This window comes from Ursus arctos, unplaced genomic scaffold, assembly GCF_023065955.2.
Source record: "Ursus arctos isolate Adak ecotype North America unplaced genomic scaffold, UrsArc2.0 scaffold_9, whole genome shotgun sequence".
Taxonomy (NCBI): Eukaryota; Metazoa; Chordata; class Mammalia; order Carnivora; family Ursidae; genus Ursus; species Ursus arctos.
The window spans coordinates 49,441,468-49,457,433 of NW_026623111.1; the positions used below are offsets into that span (position 1 = coordinate 49,441,468).

General features: G+C 32.9%; 1 protein-coding gene across 3 annotated transcripts in view; it reads right to left on the reverse strand.

Annotated features, from left to right (window-relative positions):
* Positions 1-15,525, reverse strand: part of TECRL (trans-2,3-enoyl-CoA reductase like) — a 106,356-nt gene extending 90,831 nt beyond the window's left edge. Inside the window, exon 1 of one of the 3 annotated variants that reach the window (XM_057309782.1) lies at positions 15,172-15,504. In XM_057309782.1, the coding sequence (XP_057165765.1) occupies positions 15,172-15,405 (234 nt within the window). In that variant the 5' untranslated portion in view covers positions 15,406-15,504. Of the gene's footprint in view, positions 1-15,171 lie in introns of all 3 variants that reach the window. The other 2 variants (XM_057309783.1, XM_026508976.4) reach the window with 2 other exon arrangements.
* Between the last annotated feature and the right edge of the window lie 441 nt (positions 15,526-15,966).

A 15,966-nucleotide genomic window follows, 5' to 3' on the forward strand; every position in this document is an offset into this window, starting at 1 on the left:
CTGATAAAATATAACATACTAATGTTACAGAGCCTGAAAAGTTTGCACATTTGAAACTCTTAAGTGGGTAGAGAATTCATCTTTGCCTTCCTTCCCAAATTCTCCAGAGGTGTCTCTATAGCTATATGCCTTCAGTTAAAGCTTGAAAAGCTGAGGATATAAGGCATTTAGAGGAGATAATTTCTACTTTAGGAGATTGCCCTTTACTGTTAGAGATATCCTCGGGATGATCCGTCAGTGTGCTGGGACTGTTTATAACTGGAGGAGGTTTCTAAAGCCGCTCTCTATTTCTGCAGTGAAAAAGAAAATCATCCACTTGGACTCAGTCAGCACCTCGTTCATGCCTCTATTCTGGCTTGTGTCATATTATCTTGTGTTGGACTACTTACATGTGATTATCATCAAAACACAGAGAATATCTAAAGAGAAGGGAATATATATATATATTTAAAATATATTGTTTGGTTGTTGTATATATGTATATTGTTTGTTTGGTTTGCTTTGGTTTTCACACTGGTGTTCCCAGGTCTATTACAGTGGAAGGTTGGTATTCTTCAATGTATATGAAGAAAAGAAAGAAAGAAAAACAAGAAAGAAGGAAGGAGGGAGGAAGGGAAGAGAAAGGTGATATTCTAGGGTTCTGCCCTCGCAAGATATTCTCGTAGGAACTTGATAATTCTTTGAACACACGTTAAGGGTAATATCACCTTCAAATAATGACTGCCTCCAAACCTTCAAGCTCTTACCATGTAGCCATACACATAGCATAGTTTTCACAGCAGATGGTAAGATGCAATGTAAACATACATAAATCTAAGCTCACTCATATTTATGAATAATTATGCATATTCTAACAGAAATACAAATTTCATCACTGCTATATTCTATGTTGTTAAGAAGCACAAATGTGTATCATGACGATATTAATTCTTAAGTGATATCAATGTGTTTCCACTTTCTGCGATATTATACCTTCAGACCTCTTGCCCTGTAGCCTTTAAATAAAAAACAAAAAAAAGCAAAAAATGGAAGGTTGATTTCTTAATGTTGCCTTAAATTACTCCTCATTTGTTAAATACTAATGTTATGAGTAATAGTACAGGAAAGAAAGTTGTTACTGAATAATTTTGAACACTAAGGTCTATAAAAGGAACATTTAAAAAAATATGTTGTATTTAAGTAACATTAAGTTCACAACAACATGTTCAGTGATGATTTTGATAGCTCTTTATCGGGCTACCCAAAAGTACCAGTAAAATGTTAATCTGGACAAGGTACATGCCTAAAATATAATTTCTTTTATTTATTTTGAAAAAAGAATCAAAGAAAAATAAAAGCACCAAAACAAAATTATTTCTCAGAAATACATTATGTAAGCACAAATTTTAATCTTTTTTTGTTTGAACTGTTAGATCATGAAAGAACTAAAAACTCCTTCATCATGTACTTTCTGATACCTAATACACTCTGCTCGTCTTCAGGTTTTGTCAAGAGTTTAGCTAAGCTAAGATACTGCTGCTTTGGCTTCTGTTTGTTTGACCAAGCAGCCTGCAGTGACCTTCACCTGACACTAGCCCCTCAGACAAGAACATGCCCAAGATAGCAGCCCTCAGAGTCACAAGTCAATGTCCATTCTGATAGGACTTTTCCAACAGCCCTTGGGACTAACAGTCTCCTCTGTTTCCCAATGACTCTTCTTTATGTGCCCCTAAGATAAGACTTCGTTGGGGCTTACCAAAACCCCTTCTTTTGGTTTGAATTGACTAACTTAGCCTTAATCCAGGAACCCCTAGCACTCCACTCACATACCCTAATAAAGGCATGTGCCTCAGCTCCTGTCTGTCTATATCTGCACCCTGTCTTCTCTCACCTCCCCATGTAGCTCCTTGAAGCCCGCTGGATACTTCCACCAGAACCTGTGAGTAATAAACTTCTCTATTTTCATTTCTCTTGTGGTCCGTTGCCAAACCTCAACTCACTATCTGGCACCGTGTGCTCCACTTAGTATGTGTTAATTTGACAAATTCATAACAGGTTTATATACAGAAGATAGCCTTGATTCATTACAAGTTCAAACAGCAAAATCCCTGTTAAACCAAACCTGACTGAAATAAAATAGTAATGGAATATCATATTCCCTTTACCTATAATGCCACATTCTATTCTATCGTACCCGGATATATACATTTGTCTCAACTATGTGGACCATAACCACATTTGATAGGAACTACGGTATATTTATTACATAATTATTCCGTTTTGTTACATAAAGGGTGTTGTCTAGTAAAGATTAAATTAGAAATATATGTGTATATATTTATTACTTTAAAGCTCAAGTGTGTCCTAAAGATGTGCCCAATGATTTATACGTGATTTAAATTGTTTTTTACTTACTCCCCCAAATATGGGTTATATGGACATACAGAAAGAAAAAAAAATTAACTTCAATTAACTTGAACATTTTATTACAGTGTGAAAATTTTGTTAAACCTTCCTTCATTTTGTCGTTTTTAATATATTTAAATGATGTGAAAAATTTATATTATTTTTACAGTTATTATTTTAGATTTACATTACATTTTACATTGTATATTTTTACATTTACATTAAAGTTAGATTTTAATTTGTTAGCAATATTCAAGGCTCTGGGCCATAGACATTTCCTTATGGAAATCCCTACTAGATGGCATTCATTCAGATGACTCCAGTGACATAGCTTGTTTCAGTAAAATTTAAGGGGAAAAAAAATAAGGACATTCATTGTCCAATGTCCCAAGCTGGCTAAGTGTGAGAGGTGGTTGAGTATCTTCAAAACCAAAGCAGAGCCCAGGATACTTGTTCGTTATATTAGTTTCTGGTGTACAACATAATGATTGGGCAATTATATACATTATGAAATGTTTACTACAGTAAGTGTAGATACTATTTGTCACAATACAAAGTTATTACAATATTATTAACTATATTCTCTATGCTGTACTTTTCATCCCTAAGACTTATTTATTTTCTAACTAGAAGTCTGTGCATCTTAATCCCCTTCACCTATTTTGCTCATCACCCCACCCTCTGGCAACCACATTTGTTCTCTGAATTTATGAGTCTGTTTCTGTTCTTTGTTTTGTTTTTTAGATTCCACTCATAAGTGAAATAACATGGTATTTTCTTTGTCTCATGTATTTCACTCAGCAAAATATCCTCTAGCTTCAACTATGTTGCAACAAATGCTAAGATTTCATTCTTTTTCATGGCTAAGTAATATTCTGGTGCTTCTGTGCACTGCGTCTGTGTGTGTGTGTACCACATCTTCTATATCCCTTCATCTGTTCCTGGACACAGGCTGCTTTCAGATCTTGACTATTGTAAATAATGCTGCAATAAACATAGGAGTACATACATTTTTTTTTATTAATGTTTTTGTTTCCTTTGGGTAAATACCCGGTAGTGGAATTATTGGATCATATGGTATTTCTATTTTCCACACTGGTTGCACCAATTTAATTTCCCACAAATAATTCATGAGGGTTTCCTCTTTCCACAACCTTACCAAAATTTGTTATTTCTTGTCCTTTTGGTATTAGCCATTCTGACTGGTTTGAGGTGATACTGTGATTTTGATTTGCATTTCCCCGATGATTAGTGATGTTGAGCATCTTTTCATGTGTCTATTGACTGTGTATCTTCTTTGGAAAAGAGAATTCTTTGGAAAAAAGAATTCAGGCCTTCTGTCCATTTTTTAATTGGATTATTTGGGTTTTTTGTATTGAGTTGTATGAGTTCTTATGTATTTGAATATTAACCCCTTATTGGATATATCATATATCTTCTTCCATTCAGTAAGTTGCCTTTTTGTTTTGTTGATGGCTTTTTCATAGTGCAAAAGATTTTTAGTTCGATGTAGTCCTAATTGTTTTTTGGGGGTTTTTTTGTATTTGTTTTGTTCTGTTTTGTTTAAAAATTTTATTTGTTTATTTGACAGAGAGAGACAGAGCAAAAGCAGGTAGAGTGGCAGAGGGAGAGGGAGAAGCAGGCTCCCAGACGCAGCCGAATCCCAGGACTCTGGGATCATGACCCAAGCGAAAGACAGATGCTTAACCAACTGAGCCACCCAGGTGCCCCAGCCTTTTTGTTTTGTTGATGGTTTTCTTCATAGTGTAAAAGATTTTTAGTTTGTTGTAATCCTAATTGTTTTTTGGGTTTTTTGTTTTGTTTTTGTTTTTGTTTTATTTTGTTTTGTTTTTGCTTTTGTTTCTCTTGCCTGAGAAGACAGATTCAGAAAAATATTGATAAGCTAATGTCTAAGAGTTTACCGCCTATGTTTTCTTCTAAGACTTTTATGTTTTAGGGTCCTACATTGAGGTCTTCAATGCATTTTGAGTTTGTTTTTGTGTATGGTGTGAGAAAGTGGTCCAGTTTCGTTCATCTGCATATAGCTGTCTAGTTTTCCCAAAACTATTTATGAAAAGACTGTCCTTTCTTCGTTGTATATTCTTGTTTCCTTTGTCCTTGATTAATTGACCACATAAGTGTAGGTTTATCTCTAAGCTCTCTATTCTGTTCTATTGATCTATGTGTTTATTTTTGTGCCAATACCATACTGGGTTTTTTTTTTTTAATTTATTTATTTATTTATTTCCAAACTGTTTTGATTACTGCAGCTTTGTAGTAGAAATCTGGGATTGTGATACCTTCAATATGTTAATTCTTCCTGGGATGTTCTTTCTTTCTCTCTTCCTTTCTTTTTCTTCTTTCTCTCTTTCTTTCTTCCTTTCTTTCTATCTTTCTTTCATTTTATTTATTTATTTGAGAGAGAGAGAAAGCACATGCATGCATAAGCAGGTGGAGGGACTGAGGGTGAAACAGGTTCCCCTCTGAGCAGGGAGCCGGATGCAGGGCTCAATCCCAGGACCCTTGGATCATCACCTGAGCCCAAGCAGAGGCTTAACCAACTGTGCCAGCCAGGTGCCCCCCTGGGATGTTCTTTCTAACTCACCCATGCTAATTAATTGTAACATATATATTTTTAAAATCCTTCTGAGTGCCTCCTTCCACTCAATTTAGCTTTTTTCTCATCCTCATGCCTTTATCAGGTGAAAAAGTATTCTTTAACTAGCCTTCATAATATAATTTATGTTAAACTTGCATATGCTCTTTCCTATGTTATAATTTGTTTTAAAATGTGTAATGTATCTTTTCAATTTGACTCATGTATATCAGGGTAAGGAAATATTTTTAATTTTTAACCTCAAGTAATCTAAAGTATAATAGCTACTCATTAAGTAATTATTTGTCTAATTTGAATAACATGTCTTTCTTGGATATACATTTGACCTTTGAATAACACATGTTTGAACAATGTGGGGCCACTTGTTCAGAGATTTTTTTTGCAGTACAGTACTGTACATGTATTTCCTTTCATTGTGATTTTCTTAATAATATTTTCTTTTATCTAGCTCATTTTGTTGTAAAAATGCTATATATAATACATATAATATTCAAAATACGTGTTAACCAACTGTTACATTATTGGCTTCCAGTCAATAGTAGTTTATTAGTACTTAAATTTTGGGGGAGTTAAAAGTTAAACATGGATTTTCAACTGCATGGGGGTCAGTGCCCCATACCCCCAAATTGCTCAAAGGTCAATGGTAGTCACAATTTCATTGCTAGGTTCTTTACATAGACTATTCTCTATGTCTTACATACATTTTTAAACATGTGTTTCTAAAATTAACTATCTTAATTCAGTCTTGACTTAATAGGAAACAGGATTTCTTTTAATAGTATAATAGTCCCCTCATAATTTTCTTCCCTAGTGGTTAACATTTCTCTTTTCACCCTATCTTTACATTTCCAAGGAAAACATGGTTTATTCACTTTCTTTGATCTAAAAACATGTTATATCAGCTATATTTTTGTTCTATATTTACAATTCAAATATTTGGAAGTTATTATTATACCTTGTCTGTCAAGAATATACAATTTTTAGAATTAAATCCAAGAGGAGTCTGGCTATGACAATGCTCTAATTTTGCATCCAAGACATATTTATTGTACGATAGCATTTAGGTTATTTCCATGTCATCCAGTTCAATGCTTCCCAAGCTATGTAGGACAAAATACCACTCCTTAAGAACTTCTATCATACATTTGTAAAATACAATGAAATAAATTGTTAGAAAAAGTGAAATACTGATAAACTAATTATAGTTCTTATTTTTTAAAAATTATTTGAACAAGCACAAAATTAATCTTTCAAATTGTTAAGATAGCTTACAAAAGCTCATTTCTAACTACTAGGTTATATAATGGAAATTTCAACCAATTGTTGCTGGGACAAATAAGATATCTGCTTATCGGGGATCCTAAGTGGCACACAAAGTTGTCATCTCAATTTGTTCATGAGGAATGGATGTGAATTAGACAGAAGATTGTGACAGAACACTCGGGGCAGAGGAATCAAATTTTACCCAGACTCAAAGAATCGAAATTACAGTATTTTGGGGGAGCTGGTGAGTAATATAGAATGTTAAAAATGGAATAATAAAGAAAGGGTAGAAAATAAACCAAACAATGTGAATCAGACTACGAGTCAATATAGAGTTGAAGAATGAAGAGTTTGAGACCATGAAGTTTTTCAAGACTTCTGCTGCCTTATAGAAGAAAGGCTTCCTAGGAAACTCAAATTTCATATTACCCATATACTGTCATCCCCATTCTAGCCTGGATTTCCCTCCAAATCATTGTACCTAACTTGGTCTGATTAAACTAAACAATGAATACTACCCCACTTAATACAGGGGGTACTTATAGTATTTCTTTGTGCTTCTTAGCTGCATCTACTGATCTTTCTCTTCTCACTCAAATATTTCTTCTTAGGTTTCTGTAAAGAGTTACCATATTTCTTCTGTCTCTCCGGAAACATCTCCTTATTTTCCTTTTTAATCCCCCCTTTATTTAAGATCTGTACATATTGGAATTCCTTAGGCCTTTATTGCTGGTTCTTTCCTTATTCATTATATTGTTCTTTCTAAATTTTAATCTTCTATACTACAATGGCTGCAAGAACCACTTATACTTTTGTAATTCCCAAGTCTACATATTTAAACATGACCACTTTCCTGAGTTCTAGATCTTCATACCCAAATGCCTGTAGGTTATCTCTTTTTGGGTATTTCACAAAGACCTCCAACTTAAAGAGAATAAAACTGAGTTCTTGCTTCCTACCTGCTTCTCTACTTGCCTGCACCAAAAACAAAAGAGCAAACAATTTCACACCTGAAATTAATATTACACCTTATGTTAGCTAACTGGAATTTAAATAAAAACTCAAAAAAGAGAAAAAAAGAAGCAGCAAACAAATAAAAGCCAACAAAAAGGACTCAGTAAATTATACCATTCTCAGGATCTCAGTTGCTCAAATAGCAATTCAACATCATACCTGCATCTTCCCTGGCTCTTATTTTTTACAAGCAAACAAGTTCTGTTCTTTCTATCTCCTGTGTCTGTCATATACTCCTATTTCTCTTCCATTGTATTCACTGTCTGAGCCGCACATAAACATCATTCCTCCAAAGAGATTCTCCTGTTTCACGGATTATCTCCCTTTGTTTACCACCTCAGATTACCTTGTTTCCTCTCACTGTGTAGGTATCTTTGCACTTAACATTACTTATACAGTGTTTGGCTTCCACTGGAAAGAATAGTATCTATGAGAATAGGAATTGCATCTGGTCCAGTTAATGCATTATCTTGAACATATAATAAAACACTAGACAACAGGAGATAAAATAACATCTTCTTAATAGCTTCACCATAAGCAAAAACAGTATTCTTACATGGTGGTATATTTGGAAAATGGAAAAATGTAGACATAATTTAATTGATTACACCTAATAGTTTATACTTATTTTATAAATGTTATTCATGAATAGTTTTCTAGAGGATATTTGTTTTTCTTTACTATATATTGATGTCCAGTGCTTATATATCCATTGGCATCTTTGATGATATATCATGGTATAAGTACCCAGGGCATATTATTTGGGGTATGATAGTTGGATATAGGATGCTAGAAACTGATGCTACAAACATGGCCCCAGTGACCATACTTCCTAATTCTAATGCTTCCTAATCATTTCAGAAAGGAACCATAATGACTATCATAAAAAATGACTGAATTCTTACAGTTATAATAGAAATGTTAATTTAATTATGTTTCCACATTAGTGGAATAATATTACTGATGTACTGCCACTATCTAAAATACAGCATTCGTTTAAGGAAAACCAATGCTGTGGTGGACACATTGCTGTATTTTTCATATTTACAAGAATATAAAAGCCCTAGATTCTCCCAGAAGATAGATATTTACTTTACTTTGATTTGGTATTTACCCTACTTATAAAAACAAGAATTAGAGTAGTTAAGTAACATGTTAAGATGATAAAACATTAATAATTTGCACGGCTCAAACGCAGACACAAATGTCTGACTTCTGTGTATAAACAACTGCACCACATTGCCTCTCACGGCAGTATGTATTTGTTAAATATAGTAGGTTCACTTTTTCTGAGACAAATCTAAGTCAGGACAGATGATACTAAAATATATTAAGATCAAAGTACACTGATTCTTTTGAAATTAGAATTTCATGTCGTATTATGGAATTTCCAAGTATATCCAAAAAGAGGAGTAGGCACCGAGGCTCCTCTGGGCTCATAGAAAATGGTTATGTTAACTACCTCTTTGGGGAGGAATCGTTCATTTCAGTTCCTTAATTTTTAATGATATAAACATTTTAAGCATATCTGTTGCTTAATTTATTATTAAAGATGCTTCAAAGATATTTTTAATTTCTAGGTTTGAATGTTAATTAATGCTATTTTATGTTTGCATATAAAAAATAGAAACAAAGCTTTGAAAACTTCTTTCATATCAAATGGAAGGGAAATAGACATTTTTCAAAAGTAGCACCTCTAACAAAACAGGTGAACATATAGGAAAGAAAAGACGAAAAGAGAGAGAAGCAAATCATAAACCATAAATGAGAGTCTTAACTACAGAGAACAAACTGAGGGTTGCTGGAAGGGAGGTTGTGGGAGATGGGCCAAATGGGTGATAGGTATTAAGGAGGGCACTTGTGATGAGCGCTGAGTGTTACATGTAAGTGCTGAGTCACAAAATCCACTTCTGAAACAAATACTACACTATATGTTGACTAAATAAATTTAAATATAAACTAAAACATGAAAAAAAAGAAGATGGGGATTGAAAGAAGAAAAAGAAAGAAAGAAAGAAAGAAAGAAAGAAAGAAAGAAAGAAAGAAAGAAAGAAAGAAAGAAAGAAAGAAAGAAAGAAAGAAAGAAAGAAAGAAAGAAAGAAAATTGAAAAGAAAAGATAACAAAATAGCACCTCTGTCCTGAAACACATTGTCTGTATCAGAAGTCAGAGTCAGATTCAGATGTTCTGTCCCAATCGTGAAATTAAAGAGAACATAAGAATTTGGTATCATTAGTATCATTAATGTCATTAGTCATCAGTATCTGTTAAGTGGTAGTGTGTAGTAGTTAAGAGCAAAGCCCAGAACATATATTGGCCAGTTCAAAGCTTGGTTCTAATGCACACTTTCTTCATTTCAAGTCTCTGTGCCACTGTTCTTCCTTTATAAATAGATGAATAGTAATACTTAAATCCTCTTTACAATAAATAATAATAAAGTGCAGAGATATTGGATTATGTCCAAACAAAATAAAAACAGTCAGATTCATATGTTCACAATAAGAAATAAGAGGAAGGGGGCTGAGGTGGAAGGAAGGAAAAAGGGGACAAGGATGGGAGGAAGAGATGAATGATAGAGGAGGAAAAGAGGAAGGAAAAAAAAGAAGAGAAGGAGGAGGAGGGAGAGGAATGGAAGAAAAATAAGATATTGCCATTTGTATACACATGAAATTCTAAAAACTGCCACGAGGATATTTTAAGACAGATGCCATTCTCATTTTATAAATGAGCAAATTGAGGCATATATATGCTTAGGTGCATGCTGCTCAAGGTAAAATATTAAATGACAATATTAGAAATTAAGAATTCTCAAAATTTCTAACAAACGTATTAAAAGTGCAATTTTATTCAGTCTGATTACCCAGTAATTCTCTCTAGTATTTTCTGGTAAAAACTGATATTTTTACCATTAGAAGGATTGGAAAATTACTGAGTAGCTTTCTTTTATTTATAAGTGTCTTTCTTAAACATGCAATGTTTTATCAGTGTCAGGTGTACAAGAGAGTGATTCAACAATTCCATACATCACTCAGAGCTCATCACAGTAAGTGCGCTCCTACAAGTAGTCTTTGAAATGCTTTTTAAAGTTTTGACATAGAGCAAATAAAATAATAGGAGAAAGAGGGCTCTTGAGGTCAAGTTCCTTGGAGAAAAGATTAAAGAAAAAAGAATGGGAAGATATTGGAAACATTTATCAATCCTAGCTTTTAGAGTTCTTGCTGTGCTCTTGAATCATCAATATATCACTAGATAAGCTTCTGACATTTTACAAAATAGAAGTGAGACAGGGATAGTGAGCAACTGAAAATAACTCATTGTTGAAGTTTTAAAAATTATTTTTCATATATTTTCTATGTTCCAATTAAAAAAAAGAATGATATTTACATTTTAAGTTAGCTCTCCATCTTATCATCCTTGGTTAGTCATATTATTTTAATCACATATAGGACGTAACTAAATTAGTTAAATAAATATCCCCATCTTCATTGTCTGCCTTATGAAAAACTTTTTAGCTCTTTATAATCTGAACATGACTGTGAGTAAATTGTACACTAATACAAAGTTAAATTTTACACATCTTTGTTGGGAGCAAACCAGGAAGAATTTCGGCATTTAAGGAAATGGTTCAATCAAATGTCTTTTTCTGTGAATATATTTTTTCAAGAATAATTTGATTTAGAAAATAGCAAAAACTACTTTCAAATATCCTACTCCTTCATCCCAAAACTATCACTGCTAAACATGAGTGCATTGTCAAAACTACACATTCTTGAACAGGCATCATTTATTCAATACATGTTGGTTAAACCTTTCTTTGTGCGTGTTTGTTAAATACTGTCTTAGTGCCAACCACTGTTCTAAATGTTGGATATACAGGAATGAAAAAAAAAAAAAACAGATCCCAGATTTTGTGAAGCTGGCATACCAGGAGTACTCCAAATAATAAACAAAATGAAAAAGGAAAAATAAACAGTATGCTAGAGGGTATTAAGTAGTAGTAAAGAAATAGAACAGGGAAGAGTAATAGAGAATACTTGCAGATTTTACAGTTTAAAAAAAGTAGTTAACAAAAGCCCCCAAAGAAAAAGTGACAATTAAATAGATCTAAAGAAGACACTGACTAATTTTATGTAGGAAATGGTATTATCTGACTTGGTATAAAAACATACTAGTCCTGGTTTCTATGTAAGGAATATTCTGAAGGTGCTAAGAACAGAAGTTAGAGGAAAGATTTAAGAGTGCTAGCAGTAGAGGTGGTGAAAATTTGTCAGTTTGGATATATTTGAAAGTACCACTGAGAAGATGGATTGTATGTGGGGTGTGAGATTAAGATATGAGTTATGATGTCTCTAAGTGTTTGGCTTGAGGTATTTGAAGGATGTAGTTGCCACTTATTGACTTGGGAAACTCTGTGACAAAATCTGGGGGTGAGACCAAGTGCTCAGTTTTAGATATACTAAGTTTGAGATGCCTAGTAAATGTCCATATAGATGGATAGGTAGCACATAAATAGATACATAGATAGATGCATAAGTAAATACATACACAGATACATACATAGATGTATACGTACATAGATAAATGAATTTGCAGTTCAGGAGAAAAGGAGAAGCTGCAGTTACATATTTATAAGTCATCGATAGATCATATTCTAAGCTATGGGACACAATAAGATGAATGAGTAAAGATGGGCAGAAGTTCTGATGACCGAGTTACTGACAGTCCATCCTAGTTAAGTCAGATGATGAAGCAGCAGCAAGAGGAAAGGGAGAAGCAACGAAATAAGTTTTTAAAATATGTGTCTATTATTCTGAAACTCACATAGAAAAAGTGTTTTAATAACGAGGACATGCTTATCAGTAACAAATGTTGCTGATACACTAAAATAAAGTGTGAGAATTGACCTTTGGATTTAGCAAGGAATCTACCACCGCCTCACTGGCGATCTTGGCAAGTTCAAACTCTGACAAGTTATGGAGGTAAATGTTTGAACGGTGTAGGTTTAGGATAGAATGAGAAGAGACAATATTACAATGTGAACAGGATGAAAGTAATCAGAGAAATGGGGCAGAAGCTGGAGAAGGTAGTGAACGCAACAGGTTTTGGCTTGTTTCTTTTTGGGTGTGTGTGTGTGTGTGTGTGTGTGTGTGTGTGTGTGTATGACATTAAGTAAAAGAACATGATTCAGTATATCTTCTTTAACCCCAGGAATTCTCTCAGTGCTTTGTTTCATGAATATCTTTAGTAGATACCTTGTCCATTTTGAAATTTAAATTATAGTATCTAGATACAAACTAAATTTCTACTAGAGGTCAGCATGTATTACTACAATACATACATTCCACTCAAGGTTTTTGAATATTTATATCTAATCGAAGCATTATAACAATTCATGTCAATGGACAATTATCAAGAAGTTAAATTTAAACTCTGCCAGTATCACAAAGCTCATCACTTATTTTTTCTTGAATATTTATGCACGTTAATTTTATCTCTCTAAGTGATTGTTAAAACTAAGAAAAATATATCTTATCCCTATTGTGTTCAAGGCACCATGCTAAGCATGTTGCATATATTAATCCTACTTTTCAGTCTAAGCTTACAAAATAGATTTTATTACCCTATTTTCTAAATAAGGTGACGGGGATCATCAATTCAGCGACTTGCCTGAGCCTTGATAAATATGATTGATGGAGCAGGGATTCGGTCCAGATATACTTAGTTCCAAAGAACACGACCTGTAATTTCTACTGCTTTATAACACAGTACGTACTGAAAGACAGGGACTCAGTCATAAGCAACACTTAGTTAGTATACTGAGTAGTGCCAAGCACAATGAAAGGCACTTAACATGACCTTGCTGCTAATAGCTGTTACTTTGTCAAAGGAAAACAGCATCTTGAACAACAAACAAAATCAATCTTTCTCATGTTTACAAATTTGAACTTTTAGGAGTCATAGAACAAAAAAATCTACATGAATACAGATTTTTTTTCTTCTAAATGTCTTGCGTTGAGACAATTTATCAAATTACAAAACAAAAATGAGACAAAACAGAATCCAGTTCTCCTGACAAGTCAAACACTTCTGTGTTGTAAGATACACATCACACGGTGTCGTTGTGCAATAAAGGCGGTGTGGAATCCAGAAGTAATCCCCTAGTTGGCCTACTGAGTTTCCCCAAAGTTTGCCACTGGAGATGCAATTACCAGGACTATTCAAATGCAAGCAAAATTTTCTGAACCAAAATTCCTAAGCAAATCCTTATCGCTAAAGAATGCTGGCTTTCTGCATGCTTATTTATTTATTTACTTATTTATTGCAATTTAAGAAATAACTGAAAATATAAACCTCCATCTTTTACCTTCAAATACAATCTCAATATCAAAATTTAAATGTATGGGAAAAATAATTCGCAGCCCATTAGCAGGTTCTCATTACTTTAAGGTGGATTTTGCATCAAGGTTAAGATACATGTCAGAAAGGACACAAAAACCAGTCCCATTTTAGAATCTTGGTCTTTGGGAATCCTTGACCAGTTTAATATCCATTCCATTCATTACCTTATTTCCTTTCATTTAATTGTATTTTTCTTATAAGTTTTAAATTTTCAAAAGTGACATAATGCAAACATCAGCAACTTCTGGATGATTTTTTGTTTTGTTTGACTTATTCTTGTATGATATAAAAAAAAATCCAAAAACTTTATTGAGGTACTAAAATAGAAGTAAATTGTAACATGCATGAAATTCATAAGTTAAAATTCTGTTATTAGTAATACATTTTCATCATTTATATATGATTCTAGTTGTACTATAGAAAAAGAATGTGACTTGGAATTGCATAGAAATAGTTTTGAAACTCTTGCATTCCACTTATGACCTGTATGAACTTGTAAAAGTTCTTTTTCTTTTCTTTCAGTCTGTAAATAAAAGTTAATATCAGCCAACTAATAGGTTGGCCATAGTGTTATAATTACTAAGTAAGAAAGTATGTACGATCTGCAATTAAATGCAGTAAACAGTTTTGTCTCTTTCCCTCTTACCTAGAATCATAGGTATAGTTAAATGAAATCAGTGTTTGAATTTTATTTTTAGAACAACAGAAAAAAGTTATTTAACATTTTATAGCAAAGTAAATGAAGATATGTTTTTAAAAATATCAATCTTTCACAATAAATTAAACTACTAGTGACTTTTCAAACTTATGAAAAACTGAGTATGTTTTAAATATTATATACACATATGTATACCCACAAAGTACACATATATTTAGGCGTTAATTTTCTAACCTAGGTAAGTATGTATCTTATCTTGCCTGAGTGAAACATCTGTGATATGAATATAGAAGTGTAACATAATAAGCAAGACTGTTTTTTAGGAACTTAAACATTGTAAAATTGAAATAAGTAAACTTTTCATAAAAAGTGAGATGTTCATTTTTCAAGACAATTAACTCTAAATAATTTTTAAATGACTAGACTTTATCATATATGCTAAATATCATTTTTAAGTAAACTTAGCAACTTTTGCTTGCTATTTTCTAAGAGCACTAATAAAACTCTATGATAATTTGAATATATAATGAAGTACATGGAGAGAGAAATTTTGTTATGTAGGCTGAGAAGTTGAGCACTGGAAATTTTACCTCTAGACAATGGTCAAGTTAGCAAGAAAAACCAGAACCTAATAATTATTAGCTACCATTTAAACGGACTACGAAAGACACAATAAATATTGTCACTGAAACAATATATGAAGTATCTATCTTACCATTCATAAAACTAACATTAAAAGCCAGGAATATATTTTCATACAACTTTGTCAGCATTAAATCAAGTGATCAATAATCTTTGCGCAGGTAAGAGAAATTTAATGAGCAAATATAACTTACCTTATCCACAATACATATCTGCTTTCTTGTTTGAGCATCGAGTATTTCAATCTCAAAGTGCACAGTTTTTGCATGTTTCACTACTGGAGCTGATTTTAGAGGCCCTGCTGAGAGCACAAGTTGGGACAAACAGTGAAAGTTTCTCAAGTCATTCTTCAGCATGGACCGTGTAACTCCCCGGGAAAATATTTCTCTCTTGCGTTCCGAAGCAAGGGACCTGTGCCTTTTGAACATTGTGTGAACTAGCAAAAGAATCTGTCATGTCAACAGAAGACACTTGCAAGTGTGTTGCCTTGCACCAGTTTAAATACTGCTGGTGAAACCGGGAAAGGTCAAGTGCCATGCCTTTCCAAGAGTTCAGTTTTATTTAGCAGGCTTGAAAACAATGACTGATCTATTTCTATATATAACACGCTATTGTAAATTGCGGCAGTGTAGAGGATTACTTTACTAGCGTTCCAATTATTTCTTGCTTTCTTCTTTTATCTCTGCTTCTTAATATGGTCACTAGTGTCTGAAATTCCAAAGCAAGAAAAGAGTGGAAAGACTTTTTATTATCTTTGAATTCTGTATGCACTAATCTTTAAGTACATATATTATTATTCACACATTCACATTTAGCATAATTTAAAATTAGCGTATGGCTATCTTATAGATAAATTTAAAAACACCTATTGCATTATTACTTAACAAAATTGTTTATAAATGTTGCCTAAGATAAAGATTTGTGGCATGTTTTAAATACATGTAAATAAATGTAAATATATAAACAAGTATATATTTGATATATAAATA